At 38.9% G+C, this 22125-nt stretch overlaps 1 protein-coding gene across 4 annotated transcripts in view; it reads left to right on the top strand.

Moving 5' to 3' along the window:
• Window positions 1–22125, top strand: part of SEMA4G (semaphorin 4G) — a 109585-nt gene that overhangs the window by 65793 nt on the left and 21667 nt on the right. For all 4 annotated transcript variants that reach the window (XM_063307074.1, XM_063307076.1, XM_063307077.1 and 1 more), the window contains exons 3-5: window positions 14981–15129; window positions 17352–17414; window positions 17533–17631. In XM_063307074.1, coding sequence (XP_063163144.1) covers window positions 14981–15129; window positions 17352–17414; window positions 17533–17631 — 311 coding nt within the window. The remainder of the gene's footprint in view (window positions 1–14980; window positions 15130–17351; window positions 17415–17532; window positions 17632–22125) is intronic.

Raw genomic sequence — 22125 nt, 5'->3', positions numbered from 1 at the left:
AACACCACAGTTCAAAAGTATCTATCTTCCTTCGCTCAGCCTTCCTTATGGTCCAGCTCTCACAACCATATGTTACTACGGGGAACACCATTGCTTTAACTATGCGGACCTTTGTTGTCAGTGTGATGTCTCTGCTCTTAACTATTTTATCGAGATTGGTCATTGCTCTTCTCCCAAGGATTAAGCGTCTTCTGATTTCCTGACTGAAGTCAGCATCTGCAGTAATCTTCGCGCCTAGAAATACAAAGTCTTTCACTGCTTCTACATTTTCTCCCTCTATTTTCCAGTTATCAATCAAGCTGGTTGCCATAATCTTGGTTTTTTTTTATGTTTAGCTGCAGGCCAGCTTTTGCACAAACATTTGAGCTGAAGTATGTTTATGTTTGTAGATTTATTAATGAGAAGCTTTCCAATAAGACTGGAAAATAATGTATAACGTTTAACTTATGCTTTGAACACTTTCATTGTAGCCTAGATTCATTTACATAAATATTTTCACTTTAGTACTGTACTATATAATAGACAGACTTACTAAATGTGGGTAACTGCTGATATGAATCACTGTCAGAACCTGTTGTAATATATTGGTTAAAAAAAGAAAATTGCAGAAGAGTTGGTATGGGAATTCATACAGAATAGAAATAATCTAATAAAGTAATTGTTTAACTTTTGGGGTTACAGTCTTTTTCTGGAGACCTACGAAGTCCCTCTGAAATAAAAATTAAAATCCAGCGAACATAGAACATAGCATCCTAATGTTTAGCAATGCAATAAAGCTGTAGATTCCTTGTCATACAAAGAAGTCCAGCTGCGTATGTTTGGGATTTAGGCATCCTCTTTTATAAAGTCCACTCCTCACCTCCTGAGCCAACCATTTTTTAAAGCACCCAACCATTTTCCTATAAAATAATCAAAGACCATGGGATTCAACAGTGGCCAGTTGGGGGATCCGTTAAACAGCCTTTTTTCTTTTTGTGCTGACCCCCAAAGCAACTTAAAGACTGAGATGTTTTTCCCCCTGACCTGGAAGCACTGACAGCTGTGTTCTGAACTTCTTCCAAATAAATGCTTGACTTGTAAGAATCTGAAGTATAGCCTGTTGCCTACATTCATGTTTCCCAGTTCTGTGTAGTGTGATTATTTGTGCTAGTTATCATGGGATGCTTACAGCACTGGCTAGTCCATAAACAATTACAGAAATAATGGGATGTGTGCACATTGAATATAGCAACATGTTCCATATGCAGGATCCATCTTCTTTTCCTTCAGAGTCTTCTGAATCGTGGACTAGATGTCATTGCTTTGGTGTTCAGTAGTGCATATTTCCTGCTATTAGTAGTGAGTGAAAAGGCAGTACAAAGATTCAGGTGCACCACGGAATAAAACCAAAACAATACTCTTAATCCTTCTTAGAATAAAAGGGCTTGTCTGCTAAATGGAAGCAGAGACCAGAACCCAACCATGGCTGAAAGGAGTTCCTCCAATTAAGAATAACATTCAAATATGACTCAGGTGTCTGCTGTGTAATATATTTCTTCAACCCCACTGCATTGATACTAACCAGGGTGCCATAATCCTCTGACCTTCCCCAACCTAAGGCTATTATGTCAAGATGAAAGAGGCTAGACAGAGGCTGAAGAGAGCAAACTGATGAACCCTTGAGTGCACTGAATTGTGCAAAAGTCATATTAGATTTTCATCCAATACAAGGGGAAAGCATGCATAGTGAAGGAAGCCAGAGTAAAAACTTCCACAAGGGAATTTTCCATGCTGTGATTGAAAGCAAGCTGAGAGACTGTTAAACCAGTCTGACGGGAGATTCCTCTGAACCTTTATCATCCTACCTCTCATTATACATGAGAAAGTGCTGGGAATATATGAGGAAGTGCTGGGAAAGGTTCCCTGAAAACCGTAAGTGTTGAACATGGTTCCGTAGTGAAAAGCATTTATTGGAAACTATGTTTAACAGAGGAGGAAAAGGAGCAGCACTGGAGAGTTGATGTAATGCTACATAGATCAAGAATGAACTGTGATTAAAGATGGTAATAAATACCTGCCCCATTGGCCCAGATAGGGAACCTTTTAATCCCTGTACTTTGTGGCTATATTCATATGGCACACTAAACTACAAATCCGCCAACCACATTTTAGCCTAGGATGTTGTATGAACCTACCTTTGGTGGTTAATTTAGGGATACCACATGGCTTGCCAATCTCTAGATCAGTGTTTCTCAACCTTGGCAACTTTAAGATGTGTGGACTTCAACTCTCAGAATTCTGGGAGTTGAAGTGCACACATCTTAAAGTTGTCAAGGTTGAGAAACACTGCTCTAGATGATCACTAAATGATAATAAAGAAATATAATTTTCGGTATCTCTCTGCTTCCCTCTAATAGTTATCTGGATTTTTGTAGCTCAGCTAGTAGCCACAGTTAACTTACGGTTCCATGTGTTGTAGTAAGAAATTGCTGTGTCAGGTATATCAGCATTTTTTTTAAAATGTAGCTTAATTCCAAAGGTATGTTTTAAGTCTTCCTGTTATAATCAAGATGTCATCAAAAATTGCCCCACTTCTTTGGCACCTGTCACACATTATTTTCCTAAGGGTAATTGTAGTGGTGATGGTGGAGATTACTTTCATCACATTTATGAGGATAGTTCTAGGGATCTCCAGAAACAAATCTGGCATGTATTAATTCTTTCCAAATGGAACACACACCCCTTGCTTCTGAAAAAGAATAACCTATAATAATAGCTGAGTTGGTTCATGACAAAAAACCCTGAAACCCATAGTAGAGTTTCTGTTAAGACCAATCCAACTGATAAAAATAAGCTTGCAAGTTTTCAGGTCTCAAGAATTATTCACCAGATAAAAATATTACAAAAATCGGAAGAAAAGAAAAAGAAAACCAAGAGTAGGGCAGCAATGAGATGAGTAGCCTCTGGACAGAAGCTGTACTATATAGGGAATGTACTAGTTAGCTGTGGGTGTGGTCAGTGTGAATGGTACTCCTAGCATTCAGGGATACAAAATAATGTGGCATCTCCAGAAATTCTGTTAAAATAGGAAAGCTGTTAGTCCTCAGTTAAGTTTGGATTTGTGAGGAGTTCCAGTAAAAAATGTGGCCTTTCCTCATCACTGAGTTGACATGTTCTCCATCCACCCTCAAGTTGGCAGAAAAACTATTCTGCCATGAAGTCTGCTTTCCCCATTGCTAATCCTTATCCTGCCTCTGTTTTAATTCACCTGAATTCCTTCCAAGATAGTAGCAGAAGACAAAACCAGACAGAGTTTACATACTTTGAGGCTATCCTTGGGTGCTTTGAGAATAAGGAGAAACACTGTTTTAACACTGGTGCAGCTGTGGATGACTTAAGCTTGTTTCTTATGAGCTTAGGATGAAGTGAAGGCAGTGTCATGGGAACATGGCAGAAAAAAGAGGTTGCCATGGTTAAGTGCAGGTAAGAAAAGGTCCTTGGTTTTTTGATAGGGTGAATTTGTGCTCCATTCCATTTTATCTTCTGAGCCATTTTGTAGATGCAAATATTAAAAAACAATGAATTTGCTATAACTTTCTCAAGAAGTTAGTTTTGCTCAATGAAGGCCCCACCTCTGCTCCCTTTTACAGAACAAAGCAACCCTTTTCAATTCCTTTCATGTTCTGGGATTGTTAATCTAACATTGCCAGCTGCATTGCATGCCCCGGGTAATTTATGAATCCCTTTGTTCTGGTTAACTGATATACTAGAAGCTTTTAACTTGCCCTGTAGCCATGTTCCTCCTTTGCTACAGGGAGAGGGCAGAGTATTTGTCTTTTCATAGGAGGCATATTTGCTTTTATATTAAGGAAGCCATCCAGCTCCCCTGAGGCTCAAAAGGATGTGTGCCTGTGCTGCTGTTTCAAAAGGCTGAGTGAAAAGATTAGCAGGAGAATGACTTTGAGTCATGCCTGCTGCATCTCAGAGCCATCCCTGAAAAAATATAAGGAAGCAATTGATTCCTTCTGTTCCAGCTGCTTCCACTGAGACTATGTATGCTTAGGAACTGCACAGAGCTCTTCTTCAAGGAAATATTCATAAGAAATATGGCAGTAAAAATATTTCCAAGGAGAATGTTCTTCATTGTGTGTAATACAGATTGTTTACAATATGTTAAGGAATAACCATTTTTGTGGGTGTCCCAAACTGTGGAAAAGGAAAATTTCTGAAAGGAGTATATGAATACAAGTAGTCCTTGTTTAGTGACTGTTACAACAGTGATGAAGAACTAATGTTATGACAGATCCTCACATATGCAACCTTCACAGGTCTGTAAAGCAAAGAAAAGCTGAAGTAACATCATAAGCACAGTCATGGTTTCACTTAGTGACTGCTTTGTTTAACAACCAAGTTGCTGGTCCCAGTTGTGGTCACTGAATGAGGACTAGCTGTATTCTAATTACTCAGAAAATAGAGATTAAATTTCTATTTTGCATCTTCCTTTGTTACCCTTACTGTAACTAATGATAAAAGAAAACCCCTTTTAAATGGTGGTGAACTAAACAGGCCTATATCCCTGTATCCCTCTCCTCCCACCAAACACTCAGACTTACATACTTGGACTTCTCTTCTGCAAAACTGCCTTTTCCAATTGGGTACTATCAATAAGGTTGATTGCAACCCTTTGAGGAAGCTTTACTAATAAAAAAAAAAATCCCTTCTCACCCCTATGGGTGGTACTGTATGTGTCTTCCTCAACCTCAGGTCCTCTACCAGAGGCCTGGGAGTTTGAGGGTTCTGTGCAGTATCTTAGCTGTTCCTAGCACTGCACTCTTCTGGACAGAGAGCTCTGATGTTGTTTCCGGGATCTGTTGGAGCCACTCTCCCAGTTTGGGAGTCTCAGCCCCGAGTACCCCTACCACCTCTGGGACCACTTTGGCCTTCACTTTCCACATCCTCTCTAGTTCCACTTTCAGGCCCTGGTACTTCTCCAGCTTCTCATACTCCTTCTTCCTGATGTTGCTGTCACTTGGCACTGCTACATCTATCACCACTGCTGTCTTCTGGTCCTTGTCTACTACCACGATGTCTGGTTGATTGGCCAGATTGTGCCGTTCAGTGTATGTTGTTCCTGCCTGCTTTTTACACCCTGCCACTAGGTGTTGGACTGTCTCTGAGGCCTCTCTGCACAGTCTGTACCTTGGGTCCTGTCTAGTGTGGTAGACCCTTGCTTCTGTGGATCTGGTGCTTAGTGCCTGTTCTTGTGCTGATATAATCAGTGCCTCAGTGCTGTCTTTTAGTCCAGCCCTTTCCAGCCACTGGTAGGATTTCCCAATGCATAAATTTAAAGATATTTTGGTTCACATCAGATCACATAGGATAATGGAAGTAAGTTCAGAGCAGTGAGGTGGTTGGAGGGATAAGCGTTCATTAGGAGCACTGCTTAATTGCTATCTATTTTTTCATCTTGCTGATATGCCATCTGGGTTTAATTTTTGCATGAGATGGCATACAATTAATAGCATCTGAGGATATGCCGCTTGCTGTCTCTGAAAGTGAAATAAAATATTGTAATCAACTTGTGTGGATAATTTATACTTTGGTCCTATATGCTTAAACTGGAAGTTAATTCAGTTTAGATTGATCAGCTTTTTTCCATGTCAGGGTTTTGCGTGCACAAGGTTAGCTTATACAAACAACTGTCTTCATCCCTTAGGTCTGCAAAACTCTCTTACAAGAAAGCAAGTAATTTCTGCTTTATACGAATAGAATACAAGCTACTTTAGTCCATGGCTAAACTAGGATTTCACCCAGCTTCCAACTGAACGATTTAATGTGTATCAAGACATGTTTTTCATGGAGAGCAGCTGCATCTCAGGGTTTTGTTTGCATGGGAGGATCCTTGTGATCTTAGCTGCATATTATCTGTTACATATTACTAGCTGTAGAAATGGACAAATACCTTGTAGAATTGGCTTTCTAGAACACGAAGGAAATACCAGGTGGATTCCTGTGCCCCCATAATACTTCATGGCTTTGCCCAAGGGCTAGAGCAGCGTATGGCCTGTTTAGGAAGAGGGAGAGTAGCAACTCTTGCCAGGCTGTTGTGTATGCAAGAATGAACTTGATAAACACTCTCTGTTTGGCATGAAACTCTAATCTTAAACAACTACAGCACTTATTGATCTGCAGCTAATTTTGTGGATCCCTTCTGCTTATGTGAGAAAAAGAATATGGAGGAAAGGTATCATTTATTGAAGTAGAAAATCTCTTCCTACTGGATCCTTCAAACTTACAGTTGCAAATAGTTTTTCCTTTTTAACCACTGTTGCCCAGACAAGACTATGACATTTCTTTGTTTAAGATGCCTGCCTTTCTTTATGGTGTTGAAATAAACCTTTCAGTTCCTAAAGTGCTTTTTCACTTGCAAAAGTGGTTCTCTTTTTCTATCCCTGGGGTCCTCAGTGTTGTCAGCGTACGTACAAATATCTCCCTATCTGCTCTCCCAGCTTTAGGTATGTTTTAAAACTTTTTTTTAATGCTGCCAATTTCCAGTGGACCTCTAAGATTTTTTTTTATAACTTAGAACTTTGAAAGGATGCCATTTATAAAAACCACAACATTAAGCAAGGGTTTGGGGGACTAGAGAAGTACACATCTGTTGAAAGATATATTTGTGATGTGCAGGAGCACATTAATTAATTAATTAATTAATTAAACAAACAAACAAACATACCAAACATCTCTTTTTGAATTATTAAAGCAGCTTTTCGAGGCCTCCTGGCTGCCTCTCTGTGCCTGGAAAAAGCAAAAGAAAGCAAACTGGCTGTGCATGCGGACATAGGTGAAGATAGTCAAGAGCAGCTTAAGCAGTTGGAAAAGCCTGGAAAAAGACATAGCTGCTTTAATGATTGGAAGAAAAATGTTTGGTATGTCCTGCTGCATGTTGCAACACCCTCCTTTTAAAAGATTTTCACAGCCCTAGTAGGGACCATCTCACTGACAGCAGGGTAGAGGGGACAGGAGGTTGCTTTCTGATCGATAGGTACCTTGTAGGTGGTTATGCCCCCTGTGACAGCAATTTTGTGATTGAGAAGTCTCTCCAGAAGCCGTTTTGTGAGAGGGCCAACAGGTTCCCAAAATTGCAGATGTGTAAGAATGTTGGAAACCAATGATGTATATCATTCTCAGGATACTGCAAAATTCTTTTTGGTTGTTTTCAGTTATTGTAGTGAGGTGACAAATGGTAATATATCTACTGCACATTTTCCCAACTTCGGAGGCTTCCTGGCTAGCTATTCTGAAATAACCTCATGGGAAGTGTTCCCTCATAATGGCCTTGTTCCTACAACATGCATATTTGGGTCAGTGAATTGTGGAAACATTAAAAAGGAGTCAATTGATGCAGTCAACTAACCTCTGGGGGTTTAAAAGTAGCCCCAAATAGGCTCACTATTGCCAAGGATTAAATTCCATCCAGTCAGCTGTGTTGGGGGAATATCAAATCACGATCGTATTTTGCATATCTATTCCTCCAAGAAAAAGAGCTGGAGAAAAGGAATGGTTGAAAAAACAAGTGTCTCCATTACAGAACTCTGCCAAGGCCTGGCACTACATAACAAGCTCCCAAACACAGATTGATTACAGCACCCACTCTGCATCTACTGCTGCCTGCCTGCTCAGTAGGAAGGGATCTAGCGATGTCATGAAGCCTTGCTCACACTTTTCTTCTTCAAGAAATCATGGGATACCAGGTACTTCCTAGATAAAGTATAGGGATTTTGTCTGCCCAAAATGATGGGTTTTGACCCAGTTTGATTCTGGGTTGCCAAAATAACTGGTAAGGATATTTGACTGGATTAGGTATGTTGAAGGAACAGCATCAATACTGTATCTTCCCTCTGAATTTAATTGAAGCAAGGAAAGGCAGGGAAATAGATTCCTGGAAAAGTGGTGGTTCAGTGAAAGACAGAACTTTGTACTTGATCAGTGGATTGAGGAGCTGTGTGGTAAAATGAGTGAGCTGGCTTTCTTGCTGGTTTTGAGGAAGCTACCTTTCTTCTCTACTGGTTTGGGGAGTAGGGGACTGCTCAGCTCAGTTCAAATCCACTTCACCTTACAGCTCCTTGATCAAGCAGTTCAGCAGCTGCAGGGAACTGTTAGGTATGGCAGCATCTGGCAACTGGCTGTGCTCTCCCCTTGTCCCCCCTTCCTCTCCCCATAAAGCAAAGAATTGGGGCTGCCAGCATAGGCAGTGAAGTGCAACATGTTCTAAATGTGTCCTGAAACTGCTGCTGGTTGCTGTTAGTTTACGTGGAAAACACTACCAGCACCGCCAACCACAACATAAGGATATCTTCTGCATGGGCTGAAGATGAGATGAAGGTAATCTTATGGGGATGTGGCAGAATAAAGATGTCACCAGGGGACATTTGTATATATGCAAATGGCAAAAACCCTCAGTCTTTCTTCACAAGTCTTAATTTCAACCTTCATTCCCCAGCATGGTCTGTGATACAATTACTGACATTCATATTGGCAGTATTTTATAATTAATATCCAGAAGTCATTAAATGGCCCTAAGTTCTGCTGTTTGTGAGAAAAACAGTTTTATGCACATGCAAATTTCTCCAAGGAGGAAACACAATTGAAATGTCTTGCAGAAATTTTACTAATGGAATGATGATCCTGATCAACAGATTTAATAAGTTTGGGCAACCTTGAGAAGAACGGTATGAAACAACTGAGAAAACAGCCAGGAAAGGGCATCTAGCAGAAGGCCATCCAATGTGAACATCACCTTTCTTCATGGCACCTCAGGGGACAAATGAGGTTAATTGCTGGCCTTGAATCATGTTCTCTTTCACAATTAGAACTAACATTCTCTTGGGTGGAAGGAGTGTTGATGATGCAGTTCTCTCTGCTGAGACTCATCCTGCAGCTCTGCATTGTCATGCAGCAATGACATTTCAAAGGCAGGTATCTGCCATCTGTTACTGATCTGATCCTCTTTTGTTAGGGCTGCAGCAGCAACAAGGTGTCTCTCCGGTGTTTGAGCTTTGTTCAGAAAACATATTTGCTCTAGGAAGGCAGGTAAAGTCATCAAGGTATATAAAAGTAGTGTGTAGTGATTTGGTGTGTTCAGTCTGCCTTCTCTACTTATGTGTCATTTGTATCTGCCACAGTATTTCACATAAGCAGAAGTGGTATTCTCATAAGTAGTATGTTATTTGGAGTACCTTCTTAAATTGGTACCCTTCTTATATGTTAGACCAGTTTATAGAATTCCTGGGCAAAATGGTCAAAGGCCATGTTAGCTTGGAATTGCTAACATGTGATCATACATATCTCAAAGACATCAGATTGGAAGGATAGTGTAGAATCTTAGAACAATGTGATTCTCCACTAAGGCTGCATCTAGGTTAGTGGTGGGAAACTGTGATCTTGCAGATGTTGCTGAACTATAACCACTATTACTCTTAGCATTGGCCATTGTTGGTTGCAGCTGCTGAGTGTTGTAAGACAGTAATATCTGGAAGCCACAACTTCCCCATTTCTGAACTAGATGTCTCTAGTTTTATATGTTAGGTAAACTATTTCAAAGTGGTTTGAATTCAACACCCCAGATTTTAGGAAATTTCATCAATACTGTGATACTGGTGAACTAATATATGGCATCCAATCTTGGTAACTGACTTCCAATAATTTGTGCAGGGTTGTCTTGCTTAGGCCCAAGGCATTTCTCATGTTCCTCATTACAGTGTAAGTGTCAGAAGCTTATGTATTGGTGGGGCGTGGAGAAGCTGTTTCTTTCCAATAAATATTGTTTTACACTTGTGAAAGTATTTTTGTAATTACTTGGAAAACTCACAGATGGAGGCTAGTCTGGGGAGTTTTATTTTTTAAAAATACCTACCCGATTTCAAACTCTTTCTTATCCTGCCAGTCCTAGTATGAGCTGCTTTCTGATGAGAGCCTGAGAAGAAGGGGGTTACATTAGGTGATATAACTAGCACGTACTGTCCAGGTAGTTGGCTCCCAAAGGCCTTTGTGTTCCAATCAAGATGATAGTTTCTTTCTCGCTTCTCTCAAGGGGTTTTTCTTTCCTTAGGGGAGGGGGGCCAAGATGATTGTTGAAAGGTATTACTGAATATAGCTGTACACATCTATAATTGAACAAAATAGATTGTGTTATAAGACAAGCAAAATTTGGGTTTGTAGTTCTCACAGATGCTTTCTGTTCTTCTATAATAGCATCTGGTATTCAGATACAGTAAGTTACTGTTTTCTGTCAAAAAGAGGCGCTTTTGTTAAAAGCAATATGATCTAATATCTCTGGAAGAAGTTCAGTCTATTTTGCCTTGCAGGTTAAATTAGGGTTAATTTGGGTTTTACCTTAGTATATTTCATATGATTTAATGTTTCTTCTGATACTGTCCTAGGAAATGGGGGTTATCTTCTAAGGTAGTCAGATACTGACTTGGTTATTCTACCTTTCTTTCATCCACCCTCACACACACACTGAAGGTTTCTGAAAGCTCACATTTCCAGCTGAAAGGCACAGCCTTGATAAGAAGGAAGAACCACCTCTTGATTAGTTTTTATTCGTATTGTAGAGAACAACATTCTTAACCTGGTATCCTAAAGATGCAGAGGACTACAACCCCATCACTGCAGCCAGCATGGAGACATGTGATTGAGTATGGTATGGGAATTGTAGCCCCACTTGGAGGGTACCAGGTGTTGAAAGGCTGTCACAAAACATACCCCTTCAGAATGGCTAAGCCAAAATTCATTAAGTATGTTGCCCACTTATGCAACTCTTATTTAATGCCTGCAGAGAAGAGGAATTGGGAGCTGCCATTTCCAACCTGTGCTTTGCAATGTGGGACCCTAGCTGCTATAATTCACAGCCATCTTCCATCTGGACTGGAGATAAGGGGATTTATAGTCCAACCCATCAGGAAGAACCAGGTTGGGGAAAGTTGAAATGTAGGATGTCATGAACGTGTGTGTGTGTGTATGCATGCATGCATGCTAAGCTAAGTTCAGTTGCCCTCCTGGTATGCTACTGGTGTTCAATTCCTATTGTGAGCCTGATAGACTGAGGTTTCACATTAAGGCTGTTGACTCCAAGGCTAATCCTAACTGGCAGATGGAGAGACATGCCTTTTCACATAATTTCTCCCCAATACTTTATTTGGTAGGAAAGAATAAAAATGATTGATCAGTAAATTTTGACCCATGCAAAATTGGGATCATTGCACTGGGAACATCAATAGCAATGCAAGCTTTAATAGCTTAATGTTAAATAAAGCTTTGGTAAGAGACCAGCTGTATCAGATTCTCCCTCCAGAAAATGGAAAACAGCCATGGCTTCTGCCCATCATTAGATATCAGCTCCTTCTTTTTTTTAGTAATTTCTGTTCCATCTGGTCAAATGGGAAATATTAGAGCTATCATATTTAGGCTACAAAAATCTAGATGATAACTAGATAGATAGCAGCAAAGAGATATGGAAAACTCTTTGTTTTGATCTAGTAGTCATCTGTATTTTTGCAGCCAAGTTGCAGTAATCTAAATACTATTAACTTTATAGAAATTATTGGTTTTGCATGGGTTTTTTGTACCATATTCCTTTTGGATTGTAAGGCTGTGAGCAGGTGACACTTTGTTTTTATTGATTTTTATGAATGCTACTGCAAGACCCACTCTTTTTTTTTTTTTAGCAAAAATGTGACCTTCATAAAAAATAAATAAATAAATAAATAAATAAGGTGTTTGTTTAAATTAATGTTGTAATCCAGGTCATGTCACTTTTAAAATTGGTCTCATGTTTCATGCTAAGCCAGTAGTATAGATGGTTTGAGGCACTGTATTTGTTTTGAAGCTAGCCATCATGGATTAGTCAACAAATCATGGTTAACAATGGGTGAACCTGGTTAAAAATAAGTCTTATTAAGACTGTGAGTTCTAGTTCAGCCTTGGGTACAAAGCCAGCTGGGTGACTTTGGGCCAGTCACTTTCTCTCAACCCTAGGAAGAAGGCAATAGCAAACCATTTCTGAAAAACCTTGCCAAGAAAACTTTAGGGACTTGTCCAGGCAGTCTCTGAGAATTGGACACGGTTGAACAGATTTTTTAAAAAAGGGGTGTGTGTAAATAGAGTAGCTATTGAAAGTTACTGGGATTTAAAATTTTGGCTGAGTAAAAAATCATTTCATGATAAAGTCTGTGCATCTTGGTTTTTTAAATCACACTTTCCCTTAATTTAGGATTTAGGAATTATATGTATTGTTTCACATATCCTGTCTTTCTACTTGGAGTTCAAGGCAGCACACATATTGGTCTCCCCTATTATTATCCTCGCAGCAATCTTGTGAAGTAAGTTATGCTGCAAAATAATAACCATTCCAAGCCACTAAGTGACCTCCATTCCTTTGTTATGTGTAATCAGCCATTCAGATTTTTTAATCATTGTAGTGTTTTTCTTTAGAAACAGCAAAGCGTATGAAAACCTGCTTGGTTTGTTTACGCTGCAATCCTATAACCAATTTCCTGGCAGCAAGCACAGTATTGTGTTGTGTTGTGTTGTGTTGTACTGTACTGTACTGTACTGTACTGTACTGTATTGTATTTATTCAATTTGTATGGCTGACCATCTCAAGCAAGTAACTCTGGGTGGTGAACAATCATAAAATCAATTAAAAACCAATTACAATCACAATAGAAAAAGAAAAATTAAATACATATAGTAGCCGAGAATTATTATAATCCATAGATATTAGCATAACCAGGAAATGGGGCCCTTCATGCATTTGGGAATGTATAATAAATAGACATGTAGAAGATTGCACTTTTAGTGATTGAGATGATCTAGGAAACAACATATTTATGGGCAGGCCGAAATAACTCAAATATATTATCTGTGATCAACAGCTCATCCTAGATGATGATGTTTTCCTTTCAAAATCTTTAGGTGGTAAACTTGTATTTGTTTTGCAGACATTCACCCAGCCTAGAACAACTATTAACCCATAGCAGATCACACCACAGGGGTACAGACATGGGACTCAAATCCTGTTCCAGACCTAGATGCCAACCCCTTCATCTCTTCTGGCAGCTGTATCATCAAACGTAAGAGCACTCCCACATCAGGGAACATGCACTTGCTCTTCCTCCAGGATGATATATGCCAGGATTTCTCAACCAGAGTTCCATGGAACCCTAGGGTTCTATGAGAGTTCACTAGGGGTTCCCTGGGAGATCACAATTTATTTTAAAAAATATTTCAAATTTGGGCAACTTCACATTAAAGAGATAAGTTTCATTCTTTATTTTTAGTTTAAGAACACTGTTAGTGCATATATAGAGGCCTATACATGAAACAAATACAATAATTTTGTAACTTGTGGCTTATATTTGAGCCTGAATGTGCAGGGGTTCCTCAAGGCCTGAAAAATATTTCAGGGGTTTCTCCAGGGTCAAAGGGTTGAGAAAGGCCGATATATGCCTCTCAGCAGTATCCCATGACACTTGACGCTGGACAATTGGCCGTACTCTCTATAAAATAATCAATGGCATAAATCTGATATCAGAAATGGCAACATCCAAAGACCAATAGGAAAACTTTTCAGCTCCACTGGATATACTATAATTGAGCAAAGAAATGAAAAAGTTCAATTTAATTACAAAACAGCTGATTTACAATATATTAGAAAACTTAGCACCATTTCTTACAGATTAAACAGCACCCTTTGATCACACAGTTAACCAGCTCATTAATGCAAGAGTGTTTATGTCACACCTAACTACCACATTGTTAATAGTCATTGTCTATTTTGCCTGTCACCTCTCCTTCCACCATTCCCCTTCCTTTCACTCCCCCCACCCCAGCAGCTCTTGTGTAGGTATATCTGTGTCTGCCTGTCTGTCTGTATCTATAATACTGCTTTCTTAGGACTCTGCTCAGTGCAGCTGATGAAGTGATCTGCAAAACCTTAAGGAGTAATGAATGTATTAATTACTGTGGTACCATAAGCCTTTTTGTTATTTTTGATGCAAAGAATTGATAGGTTAACCTATCAATATCTCTTTGAAGCTTTGTTGTAGAGTATTTATTTACTTGAGGTTTATAAGCTTTTTCCTTTCAGTAACAGGAGCATTAAGTGGAGAGGAACCATTTATAAGAGAAAACTTACAAAATCAATAAAACTGTTTAAAAAACACATGAACAGAAATGTTTGTAAGTGATAATTCATGAATCTGGTGAGTGTCTCTGTGAGATGAGTCATCCAAACACTTCTTTGGTTGTGTTGAGATGTTGGATACTTGCTGAGTGATCACAGGTTCTTGGAAAAGCTTATTTGGAGGAGTGACTGTAATAGTACCTGTACTTTAAAAATCAGTAGTTGCTTGTGATGTCTTACAGCTTTATATGATGCTTAAGATAATTGTTCAGAATCGCATCAGGCAAAACATCAGGTCATTATGGCTGTCCAGAAAACCATACAGATCTCTGGGGAGCCTCATTCCAGAGGCCACACACCACAAGAGAGAAGTTCTGCTTCCTGGGTCCTGATAATGACATTGTTTGATTGAAGAAACCCAGGGTGTGCCAACCTTGTCAGCTTGAATCTGACAAGTAGACACTATGGGAGATAAGCAGTCCCTCAAACAACCAGGCTCTGCTTGCCCTATGTTGGGTTTTAGGTTAGGTCATAACCAGGACCTTGAATTGCACCTGGAAGTCAACTGGCAACTGATCTAGATTTGTTAATAATATATCTAGAAATCTGTCTGAAAGATGTTATGCATATTTTGGATGGCGTTTGAAAATCCAGGAAGGGTTTTATAATAATTAATTTGCTTGCTCCATGGTAATTCCTATCTTGTTGGTTTACTTCAGTCTAGGAATATAATACCCAGGATATCAGTAGCACTTTAAGGTCTCGAATTTCTGTGTTTTCTTCTTTATAGAAGTTCTTTCTTTTTCTCCCTAGCTTTGAAGTATGCAAGGCGCTTTAGCAGCCATGCCCAGAATTACACCACCTTGCTGCTGGAAGAAGAGAAGGGAATTCTGTATGTGGGAGCCAGGGGGGCAATCTTCTCCTTAAGTTCCAGCAACATTAGTGATGACTCCTATCAGATGGTAAGTGTTGTCTTATCCAACTGCCATGCCTGCTGTCTTTCCCTTGGTAAATGCACATTGTGTGTGTGTGTGTGTTTTAATAATTTTTATTAAAAATTTTCACATAAGTAAAAGATAAACATGAAATGATGTAGAATGAAATTAAAAAGGAAAGAAAGATAAAAGATAAAAGAAGTAGAAAAGACAGCGCAGGTAGGAAAAAGAAAAGAAAAGCAGCAGCTTCCAATCTTCTTTACAGCAGTTACAAACAAATTCATTTTATCTCCTCCCTCTTTAACGTTACAACATGGTTCTCGTCTTCCCATATTCAACCCTTTTTAATCAGCAAATCCATAAATCACCAATTCATTTTTTTCCATTTTCAGCAAAAAGTCCATAAGAGGTTTCCAGTCTTTTATAAAAGTACTTGCTGTCTTATCCCTGATCATCTCTGCAAGTTCTACTATCTTCATGATCCACTCTTCAGTTGTGGATATTTCATTATTTTTCCATCATTGTGCAAATTATAGTCTTGCTGCAGTTACCGTATATAAAATGAGTCTTCCATAAGTCTTATCTAATTGGCTGTCCATAAGTCCCAATAAGGAAAGTTCTGGCTTCATCGGAATATTGGTCTTTAAAATTCTTTGTATCATTGTATATATTTGTATCCAATATTTATTTGCTGTTTCGCAAGTCCGCCATGCATAGTAAAATGTCCCTTCATGTTTTTCACATCTCCAGCATTGAGCATTGATTAGAAGTACCTTTATGCATCTTTGATAATTTCCCTGGAGTCATGTACCAATAGTACATCATTTTATAAAAGCTAGCCTCAAGAGCAACGCACACACCTCAAAGTTCATACTTCAGAAAGGCTGAGTACGTTATTTTGTTAGATTTTCTTCAGCCTTTTATTGCCTAAAATTTTTTTACTCACAATTTGAATTTGAAGTCTACTTTGATAAGGGAGGTATCCATTACTGATTGAGGGTTGGCCAATCAATCCTGTGCAATTCATTTTCTGCTCTAACTAGGAACAGACTCCCTCTAAATTCACATTAGAGGAGAAAGATGTATATGGAAAACAGATGCAGAGAATCCTCTTCCCTAGTGGACTTGTTAGATTAGATTAGTTTCTTTTTATTATTTTATGTAGAGTTGCATGAGTTGATATTTTAGTATGTATTATTTGAGGACAGAAATTATACGTTATTGTGCCCTTTATCTTTTTTGAATTGTTATATTTATTGTCTGTTTTATATATACAGGTAGTGAATCTTTTTAGTCACAATGTTTTGAAAAGTGGCATCGAAATAAATAGATAACTAAGATGCAATTTCTATATCTCCACATGGCCTTTATTATGTTAGAATATAGTCACTCAAAGGCTGTTTTCACAAGAAGACAGACATTGGGGGTAACTTATACTTAATCTGCATTCTGCAACACACATGAGTTTGAGATTTCTTTTATCTTGTTTCTTCATCAATGTAGAGGAAGAGCTGGGTTCTTTATTTATATGTTTTATTTTATTTTTGTACCACTTACTGTTACTGGAAATTTCAAGCAGTTTATAGTAAACCAAATATAAAATGCAAGCACAGGTTAAAGCAGTATAACAAGTTTTGTGCACAGTTCAAAATTTAAGGAAAAAATGAAAGCAAGAATGAAACATTTATGCCCAAAAGGCTATTAACAACCACCCAAGTGATTTAATTGAAGTACATCATGAATTTCAGGGAGAGAGCATTGTAAGCAGTGCAATCACTTAGAAAGCTGGATTATACATTGTGGCTTAGAGTGATGTATGACCTGGTCAGGGTCAAAATGGCTGGAGGTCACTAGTGCAGAAATAATATATTTCCACTCTTATTTGGGGCCTTGCTTACCCCCCTGCTCTCTATTTATTCAAAATGAGAAAACAGCTCCTGAAGGGGCAACCCCCCTTCTAATATTCATAAAAGCTATTTTTTCCACCCCTTCGCTTAGCTGTTCCCTTATGTAGCAGCAGCCTAAAACTCTCAGTCAAAGACCTTTAAAAATAAATGGACTACAAAACTCTCTAGTGCCTGCCCTGCTTTGTATTTAGATAAATCCACTTACTTTGAAGAAAGCCAAACATGAACTTGGAAGGGTTTTGTGAGCTTCATGGGGTTTGCTTTTTAATGTCATAATTAACTCCTGTTTCCTGTGCTGGGATGTCTGAAAGAATAATGAACTTATTTTCTGTTACTTTACAGCTAGATTGGGAAGCATCTCCTGAGAAGCAAGCAGAATGCCTGAAAAAAGGCAAAAACAACAAGGTAGGTGCATTGCCTCTGCCTTTTTCTGGGTGTATTGCTAGCTTGTTTGAACCTTTAACGAACAAGAAAATGGTGTGAGAAATCCTATGAATATTACGTTCTTGCTTCCTCTTTGCAGACCGAGTGTTACAATCATGTCAAGCTTTTGCAGAGACTAAATTCAACCCATCTGTACGCCTGTGGCACATATGCCTTCCACCCGCTCTGCGCATACATTGTAAGTAACAGTGGGGGGGGGATTTTCACCACTGCCTTGGGCCTTCGTTTTACTTATCTGCAGTGAAGTGAGGGTGATAGTGAGACCATAATTAAATGATTCACTCCCACAAGTTTGAAGGAATGATTATCAACTGGCTTCTGACATTATTCTGATCAACAGCTTTTTCATATGGAACTGTTGTAGGTACATTCTGTTTATAGATTGGTACCTGGGGTAATAAACCAGTCTCCAATCCTGGCTCCTCTATTGCTAATTCTTGCCATGGAATGGAAAGGTCCGGAGGGTGAGAACCTATTTTTGTTGCTAGCTACAACAAAGGCAGATCTTGCCAATTCCCCCTGCCCCAGTTTTTTGTTGATTTTCAGGAAGCAGTTGAGCCTAGATTGATGATTTGAAGAGCATTCCCAATTTTGTTCCTATAAACCAACATTCCCCAGACTCAGGCTTTCTATGTGTTAAACTATAATTGCAATAATTCCCAGCCAGTTGTCCATGAAAGTCACCAAGTTGGTGAAGACTAACATAATCTTATTTTCCATAAAGAACACAGGAAAATCAAAGCACAAATATGCCTTTATTAAATCCCTGTAAATTCATATTTACATTAATTTCATTAATGTTGGAATGCATCCTGTTATTTGGAGTCATGGAAAAAATATTGGGGTGGGATCTGGGAGACTGTGTTTCAGATCCTCACTCCACTATGAAGCTCGCCTTGAGTAAATCATAGTATTCCAGCCTAACCTATCTCACAGTGTTATTAAGTATATCATGTATATACTTGGATTTTTTGAGGAACAACAAGGATCAACATCTGTGATTTTAGATATACTAGTAGTCAGATATATAAAGGAGTTTTTATCAGTAGAAAAAATGGTTCAATAGCTCTTTTATGTAATGAGGGAGCAGAGTGGGGATGAAGGCCTGTTCAGCTGCTTCTTGTTTATGCTGGATCCATTGTTCTTCAAGCTGGTGGATCTGTTGCAGATAAATGGTACTTTTTCTACATTCAAACTCCAATGGGCTATAGTTGCAAAAATACATTTTCACCAATAGAAGAGAATATCTGTAGCTGAGGGTTGAACTGTGGAGTCCTTGGTGCTCTCTGCAGTATCTGCAAGCAAACAACCAAGCTCAGCCACATTTCTTCCAGCTCTTTCTAATTAGTGGACCAGTTTCAGTAGATCATGTCATATGATGTTACTAGTGATAGGATTTCTTGTTTTTATTGTTGGAACATCTCTACAGTGGGTAGATTGTATTTAATTTCACATTCTATCACTCGAAGGAAAAGAATATCAACCCTTGCTTTTTCAAGGGTTATTTAACCCTAGGTATAATGCTTATTTACCTGTTATATCTATGTTAATGGCCCAGACTATCATATACCTATGTATTCAACATATAGATTCAAAATATCTATAATACTACAGACATAGGACTCCAAGAATATATTGGATAATTACAGTATCATTAAAAACAATAAAACAGATTGTTTATTGTAAAATTGAAAACGAATGTATATTGACTTCTGAAGCCTAGAAAAGAAATCGAATGCTTTTCTAAATGCAAAGCTTTATGAGACCCTGAGGAGATCTATGGAGTCAGGCTTAGACAAATCTCCTTGGATACTGCATTTCAAAGAACAAGAAAGGTTGTTGATAAAGAATTGATAACACTTTGTTACACTCCCTCTGCCTCTATTTTTACTACCAGTGTGAGAAGTGTATTTAACAGATGTTATCAAATTGATCTCAGTGGATCCCACAGAAAGGAGGTGTTCTTTTAGTCACAGTCTAAGAGTTCAGATGCACAATCCTATGAATGACAAGCAGTTTTGTATCCCTTGATTTTTTAAAATTCATATCAACATAATTTATGATTTCCCCCATTGCTATGGAAGGTTTTTTTGTGTGTGTGGTGGGGAGATATCAGAAGCCAGGTTCAGGGAACAGGTTTGGAAACTGTCTTTCGTTTCCAAACCTGTTCCCTGAACCTGGCTTCTGATATCTCCCCACCAACTATAATTCCTTAAAACTGGGATGAGTTTCATCCGTTTCAGTGTTTGGTCTTTAATACTGATCAATAAAATCTGTTTTAGAAGATAATCCTAAAGGGGTGAGGTGTGATCCAGTCTTTGTAACATTATCCACAAGAACCGTCTCATAACTGGTAGACTTGAGTGCTGCAAGATACGGTGGTATATATGTTTATGTTTAATTTTTATTGATAAAATATAGCAAACTAAAAGTAATACAACAGTGATAGAATAATACAATATACAGTATAACAGTGATTAATATAAACTAAAACATAAAAGGAACAGAAGAAAGAAAATAATCCATATCATCTTAGTATAAAACTAGTATAAATCTAGATCCCATAAGCTGCAAGGTACAATTGACACAGTTGTCAAGATGTCAGAAGATAAGTTTCTTTTTGAAAAATAAAAGCTCTTGTTAGAGTGGCATTGTTTGAGAAACAAAAATGACAGAATAACTGCTTCAGTGTCGAAGTAATTACATTTAGGATGAAAGTTCTTCTGTTGCTTGAATATTGCATTTAAGCTTTGAAGCATATACTTCAAAATTTGCTGGACAGAGATCTATGGTATAATCATTTCATTTGTATTTTCTCTGGAAAGCATTATCTTCTATTTGAATCCATGGTTTGCCTTTGGCAGTGTCTTCTGTTTTGTCCCAGGGTCTTGCTACATTTCTCCATGTTATGTTTTCATTTTTTCTTTATCTTCCTTAATCTTTCTTTGTATCATTTTTTTGTTGTTTATTCGTTCAGTCGCTTCCGACTCTTCGTGACTTCATGGACCAGCCCACGCCAGAGCTTCCTGTCAGTCATCAACACCCCCAGCTCCCCCAGGGACGAGTCCGTCACCTCTAGAATATCATCCATCCACCTTGCCATTGGTCGGCCCCTCTTCCTTTTGCCCTCCACTGTCCCTAGCATCAGCATCTTCTCCAGAGTGTCCTGTCTTCTCATTATGTGGCCAAAGTATTTCAGTTTTGCCTTTAATATCATTCCCTCAAGTGAGCAGTCTGGTTTCATTTCCTGGAGTATGGACTGGTTTGATCTTCTTGCAGTCCAAGGCACTCTCAGAATTTTCCTCCACCACCACAGTTCAAAAGCATCTATCTTCCTTCGCTCAGCCTTCCTTAAGGTCCAGCTCTAGCAGCCATATGTTACTACGGGGAACACCATTGCTTTAACTATGCGGACCTTTGTTGTCAGTGTGATGTCTCTGCTCTTAACTATTTTATTGAGATTTGTCATTGCTCTTCTCCCAAGGATTAAGCGTCTTCTGATTTGCTGACTGCAGTCAGCATCTGCAGTAATCTTCGTGCCTAGAAATACAAAGTCTTTCACTGCTTCTACATTTTCTCCCTCTATTTGCCAGTTATCAATCAAACTGGTTGCCCTAATCTTGGTTTTTTTGAGGTTTAGCTGCAAGCCAGCTTTTGCACTTTCTTCTTTCACCTTCATCATAAGGCTTCTCAGTTCCTCTTCGCTTTCAGCCATCAAAGTGGTATCATCTGAGATTGTTAATGTTTCTTCCAGCGATTTTAACTCCAGCCTTCGATTCCTCAAGCCCAGCATGTCGCATGATGTGTTCTGCGTACAAGTTGAATAGGTAGGGTGAGAGTATACAGCCCTGCCGTACTCCTTTCCCAATCTTAAACCAGTCCGTTGTTCCGTGGTCTGTTCTTACTGTTGCTGCTTGGTCGTTATACAGATTCTTCAGGAGGCAGACAAGATGACTTGGTATCCCCATACCACTAAGAACTTGCCACAATTTGTTATGGTCCACACAGTCAAAGGCTTTAGAATAGTCAATAAAACAGAAATAGATGTTTTTCTGAAACTCCCTGGCCTTTTCCATTATCCAGCGGATATTGGCAATTTGGTCCCTAGTTCCTCTGCCTTTTCTAAACCCAGCTTGTACATCTGGCAATTCTTGCTCCATGAATTGCTGAAGTCTACCTTGCAGGATCTTGAGCATTGCCTTACTGGCATGTGAAATGAGTGCCACTGTTCAATAGTTTGAACATTCTTTAGTGTTTCCCTTTTTTGGTATGGGGATATAAGTTGGTTTTTTCCAGTCTGATGGCCATTCTTGTGTTTTCCAAATTTGCTGGCATATAGCATGCATTACCTTGACAGCATCATCTCGCAAGATTTTGAACAGTTCAGCTGGAATGCCATCGTCTCCTGCTGCCTTGTTATTAGAAATGCTCCTTAAGGCCCATTCAACCTCACTCTTCAGGATGTCTGGCTCTAGCTCACTGACCACACCATCAAAGCTATCCCCAATATTGTTATCCTTCCTGTACAGGTCTTCTGTATATTCTTGCCACCTTTTCTTGATCTCTTCTTCTTCTGTTAGGTCCTTGCCATGTTTGTTTTTGATCATACCCATTTTGGCCTGGAATTTACCTCCGATGTTTCTAATTTTCTGGAAGAGGTCTCTTGTTCTTC

This window comes from Candoia aspera, chromosome 6 (assembly GCF_035149785.1).
Source record: "Candoia aspera isolate rCanAsp1 chromosome 6, rCanAsp1.hap2, whole genome shotgun sequence".
NCBI classification, from domain to species: Eukaryota; Metazoa; Chordata; class Lepidosauria; order Squamata; family Boidae; genus Candoia; species Candoia aspera.
Note: the sequence above shows the minus strand (reverse complement) of the source record. Positions and strands in the feature narration are given on the sequence as shown.